The sequence below is a fragment of the Poecilia mexicana genome, unplaced genomic scaffold (assembly GCF_051168715.1).
Source record: "Poecilia mexicana isolate PSO_F unplaced genomic scaffold, ASM5116871v1 scaffold_17, whole genome shotgun sequence".
NCBI classification, from domain to species: Eukaryota; Metazoa; Chordata; class Actinopteri; order Cyprinodontiformes; family Poeciliidae; genus Poecilia; species Poecilia mexicana.
The window spans coordinates 11281873-11299716 of NW_028263386.1; the positions used below are offsets into that span (position 1 = coordinate 11281873).

Genomic DNA, 17844 nt, shown 5'->3' on the forward strand with positions numbered 1-17844 from the left:
AAGGGAAAAATTATTTTGTGGAAAGAGGTTTACAAAAACTATAAACTTTTCAAATATGATATGCTTAGCATTTATCTGAAGAGGTGAGAAGGTTGTTGTTATGTAGTGGTAGACCCAGATCATCTGCTTTCACTTCTTGAAAGAGGCTTGTCACAGCTTATGGTATAAAGGATAAGTGGGTAACACATAGTTTTTCTTTAATGTCTTCTTTGTTTTAAATTAGGTTAGGTGAAAGTAGTCAAAGACATTTTCAGACAAATTGAGGTCGATCCTCAAATGCGCACTTAGCCTGATTATAAAGGAACAATTGTATGACTAGAAAAAAGTACAATTGGCTTAATTATCCCTCCTCATGCGGATAAAAGTCACAAACGTAGCAGAACCGTCCTGTGGAAAGCGGTGAATGGCATTAAGGAAGAGAACGGGGCCATTTTAATGAAGTTATAGCAGCCATTAGGTTGTCAGGAGCCCTCGCCTTCGTGCCCACGGCTGCGTCAGCTTCCTTGTTGCGTGGGAGTGCATAGCAATGTGTTTGTGAAGAAAAAAGACTTCTTTATTGGCTTGATTGAAACCAGTGAGGAAAACAAGCTGTTTTCCTCTGTCACTGAACTGATGTTATTTCCTCGCCAAATGTTCAAAGTGAAAGATGAGGAAACTTAATGACAGTGATTCCTTCTGATTAGCAACATACCACATTGAAGGAGTAATGTGCAGAACAATTGAAAGGAATTCAGACAAGTATGTTCAACTCTCTCCCAAAACATAGATGGAAATAAAATCCTCACACTTTTAAAGGCTTTTAAACTATATCTACAATTTGGACTCAGCTTGTAAAGAGTCACATTTCATCAAATGAAAATGCAGATGCGGTTGCCCTTTGAGAGAAATGCAGGTTCAAGCATGAGTGGTTACACAGGGTGCTACACCAGCCAAAACAGGGAATTATAATTAAAACATTCATTTACTCTGTAACCAGATGCTGAGTAGAAATTAGGAAGTGCTTTCATAATATCTAGTTATAAACTGGCATCAGATATATTGCTGTGCAAAATGTGAATATTTCTCCTTCACATTTTTTTCTTTCAAGTTCCCTCTGCTTGATGTATGAATAAAGCACAACTCAAAGGTAAATATCCAAAAACACATCGCATGGAAATGGCAGGAAATGAAGCACATTTTGTGGAACATCACGTCCTCCTTTTGTTTTATAAATACAAATGTAGCATGTCATTGATAAAGGGTGTGGAATCCACCTTATTCTTTTGCATTGGGACTGGGTAAGTACCTTTATTTTTATTTCTTTTTAAAGTGGTCTAAAATTATGAGCTGAATTAATCAGAGAAGAGATCAGCTTCCTATTAGTTCAAGATTCCAGGATGTTGAGGTAAGTAAAAAGTGTGTGTATGTAACAATATGTGAGTCTAAGTGATGTTATTGTAAATGGGTTACTGCTGCATCATTAGCACTTATACAAATTTAGTAGAAGTGCTTCATATGTGGAGTATTTGACATCTCAATCTTCTGTCAAATGTTTTCTGGATGTCCAAAAACCGTGTGGACGTCTGCCTTAGCTGGCAGACTCCTTCACCTTTGAAAGAAATAGTAGATCTGTAAGAGTCAAATATTAGTATCAATCTGCATAGATAATTAATTTTTAGAGGACTGAAGATGCCTCCAAAATATTAACTTTTTTTTATGAAATAAACATGGCGCCCAAAATGACTTTAGGCTACCACAGTGAACTTATTCTAAAGCTGGATGATCTTAGTTACCCCTTTCATTAAAAATGTAGTAGACATATTATAAAACATGCTGTGCCACAAAGCAGCTGAACAGAAGGAAGACGAAAACCGAAGCACCTATTTGGAATCAAACTGGCTTTAAAATGGTACAGCTGGATTTTTATTTTATATATATATTTTTTTTTACCTCCTGATGATTCCTTCACAGGGCTCACTCACATAATATCACAGTTCCAGCAGGAATGCCATTTCAGTCCAATTGCTTCGGTTATGAATAAAACAAGACTTGACTTCTAAGGAGGAAATGTGGCCCAGATAGAGAATCTAGAACCTACTGTATGTGTTTGTGTATAATTATAAATGAGAGAAATAGACACTTATGTGTTTTTTGAGCATATCCGAGCTCCACTAACTGAATCCATCACATTTTATTTTAAATTAAATCAATAATCCTAAACTTACAAGGCTTTGACTAATTAATAGTTACTTGTGTTATCTAACCACATCATGTCTGGAAAAACCCCTGTGATTGCATTTACTCATTAATATTATTATTATTTGAAGACGTTATGGCCAATATTCTGCAATGCTACTGCAGGTTTGTTGGTTGCTGTCCAACTGGCATCACTAGAACCTGCTGCCAATCCAACTCAAAATGTCAGATACAGATGGGTTTGGTGCAAACTTTCAGCAGTTACAAGACAGATGCATATTAGGTGATTTTAACAACAACAACAAAAATGGTTTTGCAACAGTTTTTCACTAAAAACAAAAAAGTTTCCGACCGCTAACAGAATTTTCTTAAGTTACAAATGACTAATTTGAACATCCATAAGTCATACTCGCATTTAGACACAAACAAGTGGACACACACAGAGAGACGCATGCAGGCAGGATATAAAATGTGGATACTAGCCACTCACACAGACAGCACCTGTCAGCTGGTGTTGTGGGACAGCCAAGGGCTTGTTTGTTTATTTCTTCCTCTCTCTCTCTTTCTCCCTTTAGCACAGTGTGTTTGTGTGTCTCGATTCGAGGTCTCCATTTCTTTCCCACTCAGTCCCCCTCACCTCTCCACCTGCTGTTCTTTCCTTCAGCACATTCCAACTCTCTGCCTGTCTCTCTTCGTACCCGACCATCATACCTCCATCCATTAGATCTCTCCTCTCCTTCTCTGCACCTGTGACTGAAAAACAGACTCTCTCAGTCTCTCTCTGCCTCCCTGCTCATTACATCCCCGAGGCAGCCACTCCATCATCGAGAAAGGCCAGAGATAAGCTACAAGAGTACACCTGTGCCCTGCATGAACGCCGTACCCAGACTCAGTGACTCGGCCAATTCAAAGCCAAATAATGGGATCGGCAAAGCTCAGTCTTCAGACGAATCGACGTGACAGCTTTATCTCTTGATACCTGTTCCGAATCACGATATAGGCCTCATTAGCAAAAGAGGAAAGCAATGATCAGTAAGAAAATAGGAAAACATTGATGCTGCAACAATATGATTGCGAGGGATTAAGTATACAAAGCTCATTTAGAGACAGAACAGGTGGAAGTTGGATAAAAAAAAATGTTTGTCTTCTATCAGCAAAGAGCTGCTAAATGTGAATTGAAGCAGGGAAGAAAAGAACAAAATAAACACTTTACAAAAACTCAATACGTACTCAAGTTTGCATTACTAATCACACAAGTAGCAAGTCAGTAGATGAGTTGGAAGAGTAAACCTTCCCTATGCAGGACAAGACATTTCCCACAACAAAATACTGAAGAAAAGAGTTGGTATTCCTCAGCACCACTGTCTTCAAAACCCACATTAATATTTTATGAAAACTATCCAATGCTTTAAAATTGTATATTTTGTTAAATTTGAAATCTTAACAGTAAGTTTGTCTGTCCTCATTTCACCAAAGTAAACCAATTAGTTTTTCACCCGCAGTTCTAGACTTCCACATGAAAAAATACAGATACTTTAACCTGCATGTTCACCTTTGATAGCGGCATAAAACTAATTGCATTATTTAAATGCACTAATCAAGAAAATAAAATGACTCAAGTGTTTCAGGAGTGGATGAAAGTAGCCATGACAGAATTAGAGAAAAATCATAAGCCCCTACTGGTCACAGTCATTGACAACAGTACAGCAAAGAAAAGCAACCTCCAGAGAAATCAATAATCAGGGACAAAGTGAGAGTGAGTAGATAAGGAACCTCTCCATCATCCACGGATCAATGTTTTGAGTTTATTACTGATGCACAAGCTGCACAGTCATAGTTATGAAGCTGGCAAAACTACATTCAAACTAGGAAACCTAATGATATGCAAGCATGTTTCTGATTTTGATTTAAAATATGTGATGGAAACAGTGGTAGCATTTCATAGGCAGTTGTGCTCAAAAAAAGCTTTGAATTTGTGCGTTAGAAGGCAGTGGCGAGATGGCATCCCTGTTAGGAGCCCTCTGAGTCTATGTGCTGTATTTAATCTACGATTTAATTTTTTTATTTTATCTGGTGCGAGGAGGAAGAAAGAAAGGGCTTGACAAGTGCAGCCATAATGCAAAATCCACCACTGGGTGGGAATACGAAACATTCTAATTAACCAGTCCGTCACAATGAAAACTGTAAAAAGAAAACACATTAAAATAACCACAAATGTCAGGACAATTTGGAAAGCAATTATTGTCATGTAAAGTGTCCATAAAACATATTGTAAAGTATGTGTTAAATCAATTATGAACAAAATTAGCCTTTCACGCCCTCAAAATATTTATGACATCTTCTCTAGCAATAAAATCTTTTTTTTTACATTCCTCTTGGTCCAACTTTAATTCCCCAGTATTAGGAAACATGACCAACACAGAATGAATGGCTTCATTCACTTCCTCCACTGCAATTGCCAAACTGCAATCATAGTCGACTACAAACATAAAATAGTCCAGAAAATCAGGGTCAATCGTTCAAAACCCCTCAGTTTGTTCACTTTTTGGCCAGGTTGAAATTCAACCGGGGAACTAATTCTCAATGGGAGAAATCCCAAACGAAGCACTGACGGGAGATGAGAATTGCACTGAATTGTATAGAAAGCTACCCAAGACCTCAATGATGGGAATAATTAAAGACACAGTCAAAAATCCAGCAACCTAATGTGAGAATTTTGGAAAAGGATGCCCAAATTATTTAATCCAAGTCATATGCTTGAACAGACAATTCAACCAAATTTTATGGAAATGCATACATTTCTGAATTTAAAGTTAAAATGATCATTTTATTATTCATAACTATCCTAAAATAGGAGTTTAATTTAATTTGTTTAATGTTAAACAGGAAAAAAACCTGTATGTTAAAAGACTTTATACTCTATATAAACTCATGCTTGAATAAGGTGAATTCACCATGTGCTCCTCTGAATTCAATGCATAGTTTTATGTAGGGCTGTTGTAAACGAATATTTTAGTAATCGAGTAATCTATCGATTATTCTTACGATTAATCGAGTAATCGGATAAAAAAAATATAAAATGAAATATTGGTAAATCTGGCATAATACCGGTGTTACTATCAGATATCAAGATCAGTCCAATTTTTCATATTTGAGCATCCCTAACAGTTGCTTTTTTTGTAGTTTAGAAAACTAACCTGTAACAATAATAGCTCACTTTCTAAGTTAACCAGAAGAAAAGTTATAGAAAAATCTGAAATTATATTGAATTTAATAACAAAGAGGCAGGCTCACAAATATGCTTATAAAAAATGTCTACAATCCAGCTTTTAGTTTATGTATTCATCTTCAGTGAGTTTAATAGATTAATTAAACTCACCTTGCCACCTAACCTGTCACGCTTTGGGTTTGAAAATACGGGAAATGCCGCCTGGAGTGGGAGGAGAGGGCGAATGAACGAACATGGGGTGGAGGGGAGGAGATAGACCAGCGGACTGACGAACCGTTAGACCGGGGGACGAACACGGGGGAAAGCAATACGGGATATTTACGACACCTTCACTGGTCACACTCAGAAACTCATCTACCAGCCATGTACGATGCGCTCCGCCACCCGTTTCTTCAGACCGGGATATGAAATTTATTGTGCGGTTCGTCGGTAAAGCTACATTTACACGGTAAGCATCAGCTACTCAGCCGCCCGCCCTGTTCAGGCTATCCGCTCACCTCAGCGCTCTTCCCGCCGTTCGCTTTCAACCAGCAGCCCCGGAGGAGAAATGCTGCCGTACTCCAGGCATTCCCCCAGTCATTTTAAGGTCGGGCATTATCATCAATCAATAAAATCCCCACAGGCCAATCTTGAAAATTGGACTTTATGCCGCTGAGACTTAGCTTTTGTCAACAACTCAGAGGCGGAAGTGAGAGCTCCGCGCAACGCAAATGAAGTCCCGGCCGGAACACGGTGCGCTAACTAATAAAACATAAATTAACGAAGCTTCGAGGCAGGTAAATTTTCCTCGAGGAATTTTAGTAATCGAGGTACTCGAATCATTCGAGGAATCGTTTCAGCCCTAGTTTTATGATTTGTTGAAAACATTCATAAGTTATAGAAACCATTCTAATGCAATAAATCTACAGCAAACTTTATACTCCATGCTAATACACTTGAGATACTTGTGGCTTGACTCTAATTTGCATTGAACATTTTAAGTAATTCACCTATAAGTTGCATGCAAGGAAAAGAAAGCACCGAAGAGAAATGTTAAAGCTCTGGTGTTTGCTTGTGCTGCTATTTATGTTTCTGCAGAGGGGCTTTAGGTCTGACTTCATGAATCTCATCTAATAGCTCCACTGTGAGTCTATCAGGTTGAAATACAACCTGGTAAAACCATTTAATGTTGTAGCCTGACCTAGAAAAAAAAAAAAGACTCCATTTGTTATTTTTCTCCTAAATGGAATAACAGAGATGTGTTTTTTTTTTCTTTTTTTAGACATAATATACATCTTTTTAATCTTTAGTTTGGAAGTTAATCATCTTTTATCAGGTTTTATCAGTTTATTTATTACTTCAATCAATGATGTGGACATCCTGCCCTATTAACAGTGCAGGTCCTGCGGTGTAGATCTAACTAACTGTTTCAGGCCGTTGTCCGAATGAAAGGTGAATCTCTGCTCCTGTCCCAATGTTTTTGAAGTCTTTATAGGATTTATTATTTTCTCCCTCATCCATTTACCCATCAATGATGGCTACATTCCCTGTCCCTGCTTAAAAAAAACAGAAAAGGAAAAGAAAATAGGATCCCCATTGCATAATGGTGCTACAACCTTGTTATAGAGTGTAAATTGTGTGTTCAGCATGATACAGTATATGACAGTGTGTGGAATATTTCAAGCACATTTTGGAGTACAGCTCCAAAAACCTGAGTATCTGGGAAAAGTTTCATCTCTTCTCCCACTCAGTTTAGAAAGTGAAACTCATGATTCATTATACAGAGAAATATGTGGAATATTTTAAGCCCTTTCTTGCACTTTTGGTGATTATGACTTACAGATAACGAGAACCCAAAATTCAATTTCACTGAATTCAGTGGAGGGAGCAAGTGTGATAGGCAAAAGATGCACCAGCAGCAAGGATAACCACAACCCTGTGAGGATTGTCAAGCAAAATATATCGACATGCTTCATTTAAACCTTTGTCGTATGTTGTGCCACAAACCAAATTAATCTGCAGAAGCAATCGGAGCACAGAAGCACCACAAGAAATTCAGCAGAGATGGAATGGAAGTCGTTACTCACCGAGGCCTGGTGGATTCTCCGGACACGGTGGCAGCGGTTTGGGAGAAGGTGTCTGATTGTTCTCAGGCTGCAAGCTCGGGACCAGCTGCTCGGCAGCAGCCAGGTAGGTGGCTGATGTCGCATTTGGTCTCGAAAGGTTGTAGTAGTAATAATGATGTCCGCTGCCCGTTCCGCTCCCGTTATTCCTGGACCCGTTTCTGCCGTTGTTGAAGCGGCTGAAAAGGTCGAACCGCTGCGAGTAGACGTCGAAGTACAGGATCATCATGATGAGGAAGTGGAGCAGGCAGAGCAGCAGGACGCCTTTGCAGATGCGCTCCAGAGTCCGGCCCAACATCAGCCGGGTCATGGCAGACAGAAGTGGCCGTCCTGAGACGACCAGCCACGGCAACGCTGGCGTGGCGCGGCTAGATGAGTGCCCTCATAATTTGTTGTTTCTGCAGGTGATATCAGCTGCTGCTAAATCACTTATGAGCTCATGTGGATTGTTGATACTCAGTTCACTGACTTCAGCATAAACTTTGGGTCTGTCATTTTCACCAACATATTTTGCAGAAGACGTTCTGATGGTAAAAGATTCTTCTCTGAAAATCCACTTACCCTGACATGTGGATGTGCCGAGTGGCTGCAGAAGCATTGAGGTTCTCCATTTTTAACACAGTTCAAGACGTCAAAGATATGTTTCTTATGCTGATGATTTCCAAATGACTGGTGAATGGATTGATGGCACAAATGTTCATCGGTGAAGAGTATCTGCTGGTATGTCCATTGGGAAGGCTTTTTCTCTCATGGCACCAAGAAGGGAGTCACAAACCTGAAGAGGGAAAGAAAGAAACGGTGAGAAAACCACGTCAATGGTCAAACAAGTCCTCTAAAACGTTTTGTCTGGTTTTACTTTTAAATATTTCAGATCAAACACATTTTAATATTAGAGCAAAGCAACTTGAGGGAATACAAACTGTAGTTTTCAAATTTCTTTTTTTTATTATTATTAAGGAAGGAAAGCAGGTCAAAAGTTTCATATCTGAAAATGTGTGATAAACCATATTTTTCATGTAATTAATTTCATTAACCACACCCAGAGCTGATTTCTGTCTAACCTGTAGAATCAAGAATCCACTTACAGTGAAAGATTTCTATAGCAACACAACACACACCAATTTAAAGAAATGCAAGAAAAAATGAGAAGCAAAGTCATTGATAAATGTCAGCCTGGAAACAAGCAATTCCTTAGAAATTAGAACTTCAGTAAACCACAAAGAGAGTCATTATCCACAAATTAAGAAAACACGAAACAGTGGTGAACCTTCCCAGGAGTAGACAGCCTGCCAAAATTATTCTAACAGAGAAAAAGCTACTCATCCAGGAGGTCACAAAAGAACCCAGAACAATATCTAAAGCACTGCAGGCCTTGGATTCACATAAAAATGAGACTGAACAAAAATTACATCAATTGCAGAGTTCCCAGGAGAATACCACTGCTGACTAAAAACAAAACATTTGCCAAAAACAAAACATCTAGATTATGCATCCCCAAGACTTAGGAAATATACTCTGCTCAATGGCGTCAGGAAATTGAGACTGTATGGAAGACAGTTGCTTCAGGCACAAAGTCAACACTGCATTTGAGAAAAAGAACATCATACTGACTTTCTAACATGCTTGGAAAGTCAGTATGATGACTTTATCCCCTTGGTCTGCTTTACCTCTTTAGGATCTCAACAATTTGCCTTCATTGATGGAATTACAAATTCTTTTTACTCGTAAAATCTCATGACGGAGAATGTCTGGTCAGCACTTAATGACCTTAAGCTCAAGAGCAATTAGGTTACACAGGGCAATGATACAGCAACTGAAATAAAGCAAAATTAAGTTTTTCTCTGGAGTGGCATGTCAATGTCTGAACTTAAATCTGATTGAGATACTGTGCCATGACCTTGAACAGCCTGTTCATGCTGGAATACTGTCCGATATGTCTGAATTAAATTCATTCTGCAAAGAAAAGTCATATCCAGACTCCAACTATCCGTCGGCTATGTCCACTCATCCTTGCAGGACCGCAGGAGGACTGGTGTCCATCTCCAGTGGTCATTGAGTGAACAGTGAGGTACAGCCTGGACACATCGCCAGTCCATTGCAGGGCAACATAGAGAGACACAGGACAAACAACCACATCTGAGGACAATTTAGAGACACTAATTAACTTAACTTATGTGTTTGGACCGTGGCAGGAAGCTGGAGAGCACAGAGAGAACATGCAAAAAGACCCCAAGTCGGGACTCAAACCCAGGGTCTTTTTTTTTTTCTGCAAGGAAGCAGCAGCAGCACAACCAACCGCTTGATGGCAGCTGTTACCATCAGAAGTGGCGCAAGCAGTCATTAGGTTTGTTTTGCGTAGATTTTTACCCCATTTTCTAATTTCTCAGCTCATCTTTAATTAATATTTTATTTGATAATCTTAAAAATGTGCCAAAGAAACCAGAAAGAAACAATCTGTAAAGGGCAAATGCTTTAAATACAAAGCACTGTGTAATTTAAATGTCAATATTTATTTTCCTGTTACCATTTAAATAGTCATCCTCTTCTGCTTCCTTAAGCCAGTGCAGGTGAAACATTATTAATTTTAGAGGTGTTTTCTGACTCAGTACGGAGACTCCTTGTATTATTAGCAGCATGAAATCGAACGAAACATAATCAATCTTACACTGGCACTTTCGGTATTCAGTGACCTTGTTCGTGTTGGCAATGCCTGGTTGAATAGCGATGAAATAAATGTAGATTTTTTCTCCCAGCAGAAGAACGAGTACACACGTGTATTTCAAGGAATAAAAAGTGGGGGGAAAAAAATGCACAATCGATAACAAAAGCATTTACAGACGCAAACGAACCGAGAGCCTTGACTGGGGCAGTTCAGCCAAATTGACATGCCAAGTCAATTTTCCAGTCAAGTGGTTTAAAAAGCATTTATGATAAAATGAGACTGCAAGTGGGAATACACAAAGCAATGAACATATGAGGAAAGGAGAGGAGGAGGGCACTCTTAGTGCATTCCCAGGAGCAAATTACTGAAGGGTTATAGCTTTTCCAATAAATGAGAGGAAAAGACGAGGAAGATGAAAACCCAGAATGACATCAGATTTCCTGATGAAAACCACAAGAACTTCTATAAGCTCACAATTTTTTTATGCTAATAGTAGTACTGTGAAAAGGAATGAAATCTAAAGGATATGTCAGCTCTGATTTTCTGCACAGCTGAACATTACAGACAACCTCTTGAAAAGTATTGAACTCATAGAGAATACAATAAGCTTTCTTTGCAGAGTTTTTGTTTTGTATAAACATTCTAATTAAATCAGTGTAATCTAAAATTAAATCTAAATAAATGCCGTCATGGCAAAATGCATAATCACTAATTGTATTAATTCCAATGTCAACACGTAACTTTCACATTAGACTTTAATACATTAAGTGATAGAATGTCAAGTATAATCTAATGCAAAAACTTACAGCAGCCAATATTTCTTTTCTTTTTTTACTTGTGAAAATTATAATTTATAAAACATACAGTGCTATAAAAGCGTGCATACCACTTGAATCCCCTTGGTTTACCCACCAATAGCTCTGGCTTTAATAAGGTCGTGGACCCACCTCACGTTCTGAGCGATTTCTAGCAGGTTCCCTCCAGGATTGTTCTGCGTTTAGCTCCACCCATCATCTCAGTTCTCGCGACACTATCTTACTGAAAACATCCTCCTTCATGATACTTCAATTTCCATATTTTGCTGCTGGGATGGCACGTTCAGGGTGATGTGCAATGTTAGCTGTCTGCCTCACACTGTCTTCTGCATCTACCCAGTGCATCTTAGTTGTGTTTCCTACAGGGCTTTTAGCAAACTGTAAATAGTTGCGTTTGGCTTGAGATGTTCAGAGGACATTGTATAAAGGCAAGCATGCTTTAAACTTATACATAACTATATCCATGACCTGTCTGGTGTGCTCCTTGGTCTTCCTGATGCTCTTTGCTCACAGTTGTTCACTTACAAACCTCTGAAGTCTCCACCGAGCAGCTTTTAATAATTAGATTAAATTACACACAGCTGAAGTCTGTAGTTGACTTCTGTAGGCAATTGACTGCACTTTATTTAGGGAAATCAGAGCATATCTAACCGTTTAAATTAATATACAACCAAAGTGCACAAAATTTTGTAGCCAAAATGTAAAAATGTTACAGGAATTTGAGTCCTTTAGCAAAATCCTCAATTGGTATCAACCGAAGTTTAGTGGAGTTTAGTTTAACAAACTGTGCAGAATCTTAATCAATCCATGTCCTTGTTCACACCTTGTTTTCACCCAAATTTGCATTGTTTTTAAATGATTATTTCACATTTTCGGCTGATTTTGTGGTGTAGTATTACACCAAGAAATACGTCTTTAAGTACTTACACAGAACTTTTTATATTTTCAATTCTTACCTGTATATTTGTAACTTAAGGTATCTTTTGTTTTATTACAACCTTGTGTCAATCTTGTGACCATCTCCATAAATTTCTGCAGATTTCCAACAGAACAGGAAAATATTTGTGCATTTGCAAATTACACACATTTATGATTCCTGACACTTTACATATATCACTGATGCATAAAATATTTCCTGGCCTAACACCGATCCCTGTAGGACTCTAAAACTGTTTTCTAAGAAGTCTCATCTGTTTTCTTCCATTTACCTGTAGACAGTACAATGACTGACCCTCAGGTCTGTATGTGAATAAAGCATGCATTATAGTGTGAATTAAAATAACATGACTTAACATATCAATCACACCGCAATGCTTGTGCATGGTTTATGAGCCATGATAGCTGTTTTAGTATCCAAACCAACTAGGACATTGCTTTGATAGGCAATCAGTCTGAAAGGAAATAATATTTTGACCTTTTTTGTCTTTCAACAAGAAAGATCCACACAAAGAGAGTTTCCTCTACTGTGCAGGTATTGAATTGCAAACCTCAGCAGGGAAACCAGAAAAAAAATAAATAAAAAATCCACAGCCAGGATTGAGAACCTGTTTTGCTCAGTTGCACAGGACGTCTCAAAGATCAGTGAAGACAGAATACAGATCAGCACTTTTCCTCTTATATGGGAACAAAAAGAAACCCCAAAGGCTCCACATCCATTTTCCTCACAGCATCTTCGTTATCTAGTCTTCTCAAATCTACAAGTGAGTGTGAGTATTGTTTTGTTTGTTTTGTTTTACAAAGGTCATCAGACTCTTTTAGATTGTTCTTAAGAGTTCCTGTCTCTACCACTCAGGTCTTCAGTAGCTTTCTCTATGGAAATATCAAGCACACCAGAGCTGAGTGCTCAGATTTACCTTAACACAGTAAAGTAAAATGTAAACAAAACCAAAAATGAATCTTTAAAACTTAAAGTCTAGGAATGGAGAGACAGATAGAGACTTTGCTCCAGTCACAGAGAGAAATAGACCCTTTATGTAAGCAGTTTATTCAAGGATGCCTTTAAATCCCCTTTTAACAACAGCAATAAATTTCATAACAGAAGCCCATTAAATCATGACTGCCAAGGAGTCCACTGAGAAATACTACAATAATAACTGCCAGTTTCTGTCTACGCTAGGTTTCAGTGCTGCCTCTAAAGACCGAACAGTACAGAGGTTCTGTCATCACTTTTATCATCACCATCACCATAGAGGCAATGGGTTTTATAAGTCATGTGGAATAAAAACAGAAATATGATGCAAATGATAGCACATTTAATTAGGTAAAAAAAAAAAAGTTACTCAAAATAAAAAGCTAAAAAAAAAATCTGAAATAAACATTAGGATGAAGTGTTTTTCCCCATTTCATTTTATTTAAGATGTTATAGATTCAGTCTCCTTTACAGAATGCCCCTTCTCGTCACAACCACCATGACAAACCCTCCGTCTCCCTCTTCATGTAAACCTACTGTGTGACGGGTCTGAATTTCATGAATGTGTTTATTTATGCAGAGAACAATACTCGATTTCCATGAACCGCTGTTGTGACTATCTTTGCTACCTTGCAGATCAATGTCTGTAGAGTCTGAGAGCAGATTTTGAGGAGCAATTGCTAGAGGTCGTGAGGAAGCACGTTCGGAAACATTTTTCTGGTCCAATACAGCAGGAGAATGTCTCACTAACATTTTCTATTTATTTATCTTTTTTCAATAATGTGAAAAATAAAATGATATAGATATATATATATATATATATATATATATATATATATATATATATATATATATATATATATATATATATATATATATATATCAGACAAATGTTCCCTAGAGACATGTAAACATGGTCTAAAGGTTGATTAATGATCAGTAGATCCAAATAGATGGATGTTATAGGATGCGTTTATGATCTATAATGCCATAAAATGTTACAATGCAATTAAAAAAAAAAAAAAAAAAAAACTTTGAGTTTAGGAAATGCACAGAAGAGCTGACCTAATGTCTTGCCACTCTTTTCTCTTATCACAGAGGGCAGGTAGGAGAAAGAAAAATCTGCTTACACTAAGAAGTAAAAGCTGTAGGCTTCTTTGAACAGAAGGAGATGAAGGTGTTCGCTGAGCAAATTCCATTTTCAAGTAAAGCTCTCACACACAGGCCTGTTAACTTGGTAATGTGCACCTTTGCAATTTACATTTCAAATAAGGCTTGATTAGATCACAACTCAAAAATATATAATGCATCAGTGACAGATTGTGCATGTTTAGACTCATCTATCAGAAATGCAGTCATTTAGATTAGATCATTAACATGCAGTACATCAGTCCAGCTGTGGAGATACTGTAACCTTGGCAGACTGTGAAAGATCTCTTAGAGTCACTGTAGTCCATCAATGCTCTTGGGTCTGGTCACACAAATGTGATGGACTCTTTCAAACGTCACATGGATACATCGAAATATCAAAGAGCAAACTTAAATTATTTTCTGTCCGCAACATCTGTATCTTACATTTTTAATTTGGTCAGCAGATGGATGCCCAGATTGGTGATTTGTGATGCTACATAATTCATCGTGTGGGGACCGAGCATATGTTGCAAGGAGCAATGGTCTGTAAAAGGATTTATTTTCTTTTTTTTTTACAAGGGTCAACAGAAAACACAACATCAGGCCTTCCATCGCATCATCAGTCACAAGAATAAAGCCTGTCACAAACAGAAGAAGTAGATATAAATATAAAAGTTTTGGTAATATCCAGAAAAGAACTCCCATCAAGAATATTATCTTCACTTCTATATCTTTGAGCACATAAAGTCAGAAAGTCTGTCACAAGCCTGATGATAACATTTGGATCGCAGTGTGTCATATTCTCAAGTTTAGATCTCGTCCAGTAAATCTCAAAGCATGAGGGGAAAAGCATCTCTCAGCGTGAAAGAGACAATTAATTAATGCTTCTGACAAGTGTAAGCTCCTCTGATGTAGGAAAACATTTGATTTTGGACAAGAGGTTGAATATTAAGCAAATGCAACTTACATATTTTTTTAACCCTTACATAGAAATCATTAGATAAGAGAGCATAATGAAGACCAAGTAGCACGACAGATAGGTCGGGGATACATCTGTGGAGAATTTTAAAGCAGGATTAAGTTCTAATACAATATCTCAGGGTTTAAATATACAGAGCACTGTCCTATCCATCATCTGGAAATGGAAAGAGAACAGCACAACGGCAGCCACTTAAACTGACCAGGAAAGGAGTGCATCAATCAAAAGAGCAGCCAAGAGGGACATTTTAACTCTGAATGAGCTACAGAGATCCACAGGTCAGGCCCAGGAATCTATTGACAGGACAACTGCTACACACCCCAAAAATGGAAAATGTTGACCTAAACTGCAAGACGCTATATATGTGTGGTTGAAGAACACCACCACACGTGAACACGCAATTTTCTTTCAAATGGACAAGAAAACTGTGCAGAATTGGTGGGAATATGGACGGAGCTAAATGCAAATCGATTCTGAAAGAAATCCAATTACAAGCTGGGAAAGACTTGAAACAGAGATGGAGCTTTACCTTCTAACAGAACAATGACCCTTAGCATGCCAATAGAGATAAAAAAAAAGAAATATATATATATATATATATATATATATATATATATATATATATATATATATATATATATATATATATATATATAAACACATTTACATATAAAAGCAATGTAGCACTTTGAAGTTTGTGGCTTGTAGCATAAATAATTTTGCAGCCATTCATCATTTGATTAAAGTGTAAACAACTAACACTTCTCATAAAAAGCCTTCCCCTTAACTGTGGTGATTTTTATTGCAATTTTGGACGATTCTAGAGGAGATACAACATGCAACTGATTGCATTAATCACAACTAAACACATGCATCCCTACTCTCTGTACACGTGCAACATCAGTGTTGTTTTGTGCTGCAACATTTACCTGTTTTCTCAGTCATTCTCACACCTCTGATTGCCTCTCGCTGCCTTTCACACAGGTGAGTCTCAGCAACACAACACAACTGTTGGAAGTGGATACAGCAACACACCTACCAACATAAAATTACCTTCACAGTTGGATTGTGCAGCGAGAAGAAAACAAACACTGCAGCAATGAATGTCGTGCTCAAGGGCACCTTTGTTTGATTGACATTTATCTTGTGTTACAACGCCAAAGCAGACTGAGAATCAAACATGGATGGAGGAGATGAGGAAAGACTGATTAAAACACATATCATCTGTGAGTCAGACAGATGCAAAAAGTGTGAATCTATAAATTGGACATTCATTACATGTAGTTTCAACATAAAGTGACTGTCACATCTTCACATCCCACGCCATCTACTTACAGTAAAAAAGCTAAGGAATAATTAACTCTATAGGCTTGATTTGCCTTTCATTGGCATAATTCTTGATCACTTCTAACAAGATTGGAGGCACTGGAGAAGAAGCAAGTTCTTTCCCAGCAATAGTAAAAGAGGATGCCTCTTCTTTTCTCCACAAAGGTATCTACATATAGCTATCTTTCAAAGGACTCTGATTGACAAAATGCATTTATGAATCTTTTACCCTCCCAAACATAAACAGAATTTTACCATCTATTCTTAACTCAACTCTTACACCTCCTGCTGTATCCGGCTACTATGTTTTCATGTTGGAAGTATATTTTCACTGCTGAGATCTAAACCCTTTATTGGTTTTCTAAAACTTTGAAACTAAACGACAACTAAATCATGATTTTCTAACTCTTCTGCAGATGTTCCCAGTTGAGCCCTCGGGCTGCAAGCCTTGTTTAGTTTGCTTTATGTGCATTTCTCTACTAACAGATGAGAAAAACAGCAGCTGTGCGACTCCCATCTTTACTACTTAGAGAAATCTAAAAATAAATTAGATTTTTTTTTTCTATTAAGACTAGAACACTTTTTATATGAAAGGTGTTGTGTGCAGAATATTATCCGTAACCCTTGATATTGTCTGACATTTATGGTAATGCACATACATTCTTTCTGAGTTAGAAGAGGCAGTATGGTGTTTTTCCTTTTATAAACATTTGCATTAGATTAAGGTCAGGGTTTTGACTTGGTAATTCTTAGACATTAACTTTAGTCTTCTTAAGAAATTATTGTCTAGAATGAGTTGTGTGCTTTGAACTTTTGGCTTGCTGCATGACCCACATTCTCTGTGGATAAATTTCATGGACAAATGCCTAGGCTTCTTTTAGAATCTGCTGAAATAATTAATAATTTATTGCTCTACAGGCAAAGCACAGTGTTTTTCTAATGGAGGATTTATTTTTTATTTTTTACATTAATATGAGCTAATGTGTTGAAAGTACTTAAGGTTGCAGTGTAACATCTCCCATAGGCTCCTATGCCTATGGGAGAAGGCATAGGAGCTGCACATTTTTCACAGATTCTCTGTCTCAAACCATACTGTCATGACATTGTGATAATTTCAACAAATATGTAAAAAATATGCTTTTTTTTTTAACAAAAGTTTTAACTAAAATGTGATAGCGGATCATCATAGTCTCATAACGATGTGAAGGCTTTAACCAACTAAGTCTTGGATGTCCTTCAGAACAAAAGAGACTCAAAGTAAAGATTAAACCAGGATGAATAATAAATTTACATTCATCAAGGTACTACTAGTAAGTGTCTCTTGGGAAGTTGTAGTTGCATAACAGGATGTGTCATTTTTTGTTAACAAGCTTAATGGGTAGAAGTAGTTCTGGTTCCCAGCTTGTTTCCGTTTTCTCCAAAGTGTCAAGACTTCTCTGTGAAAGTTTCATTCCTTCATATTTTGACTAACTTGACGCAGGCAACTTAAAAGGTAAATAAGTCTGAGAGTAGAAGC

At 37.5% G+C, this 17844-nt stretch overlaps 1 protein-coding gene across 1 annotated transcript in view; it reads right to left on the bottom strand.

Annotated features, from left to right (window-relative positions):
* Window positions 1–17844, bottom strand: part of b4galt2 (beta-1,4-galactosyltransferase 2) — a 174707-nt gene that overhangs the window by 141958 nt on the left and 14905 nt on the right. Inside the window, exon 2 of the mRNA XM_088014444.1 lies at window positions 7471–8281. Within this exon, the coding sequence (XP_087870570.1) occupies window positions 7471–7816 (346 nt within the window). The 5' untranslated portion in view covers window positions 7817–8281. The remainder of the gene's footprint in view (window positions 1–7470; window positions 8282–17844) is intronic.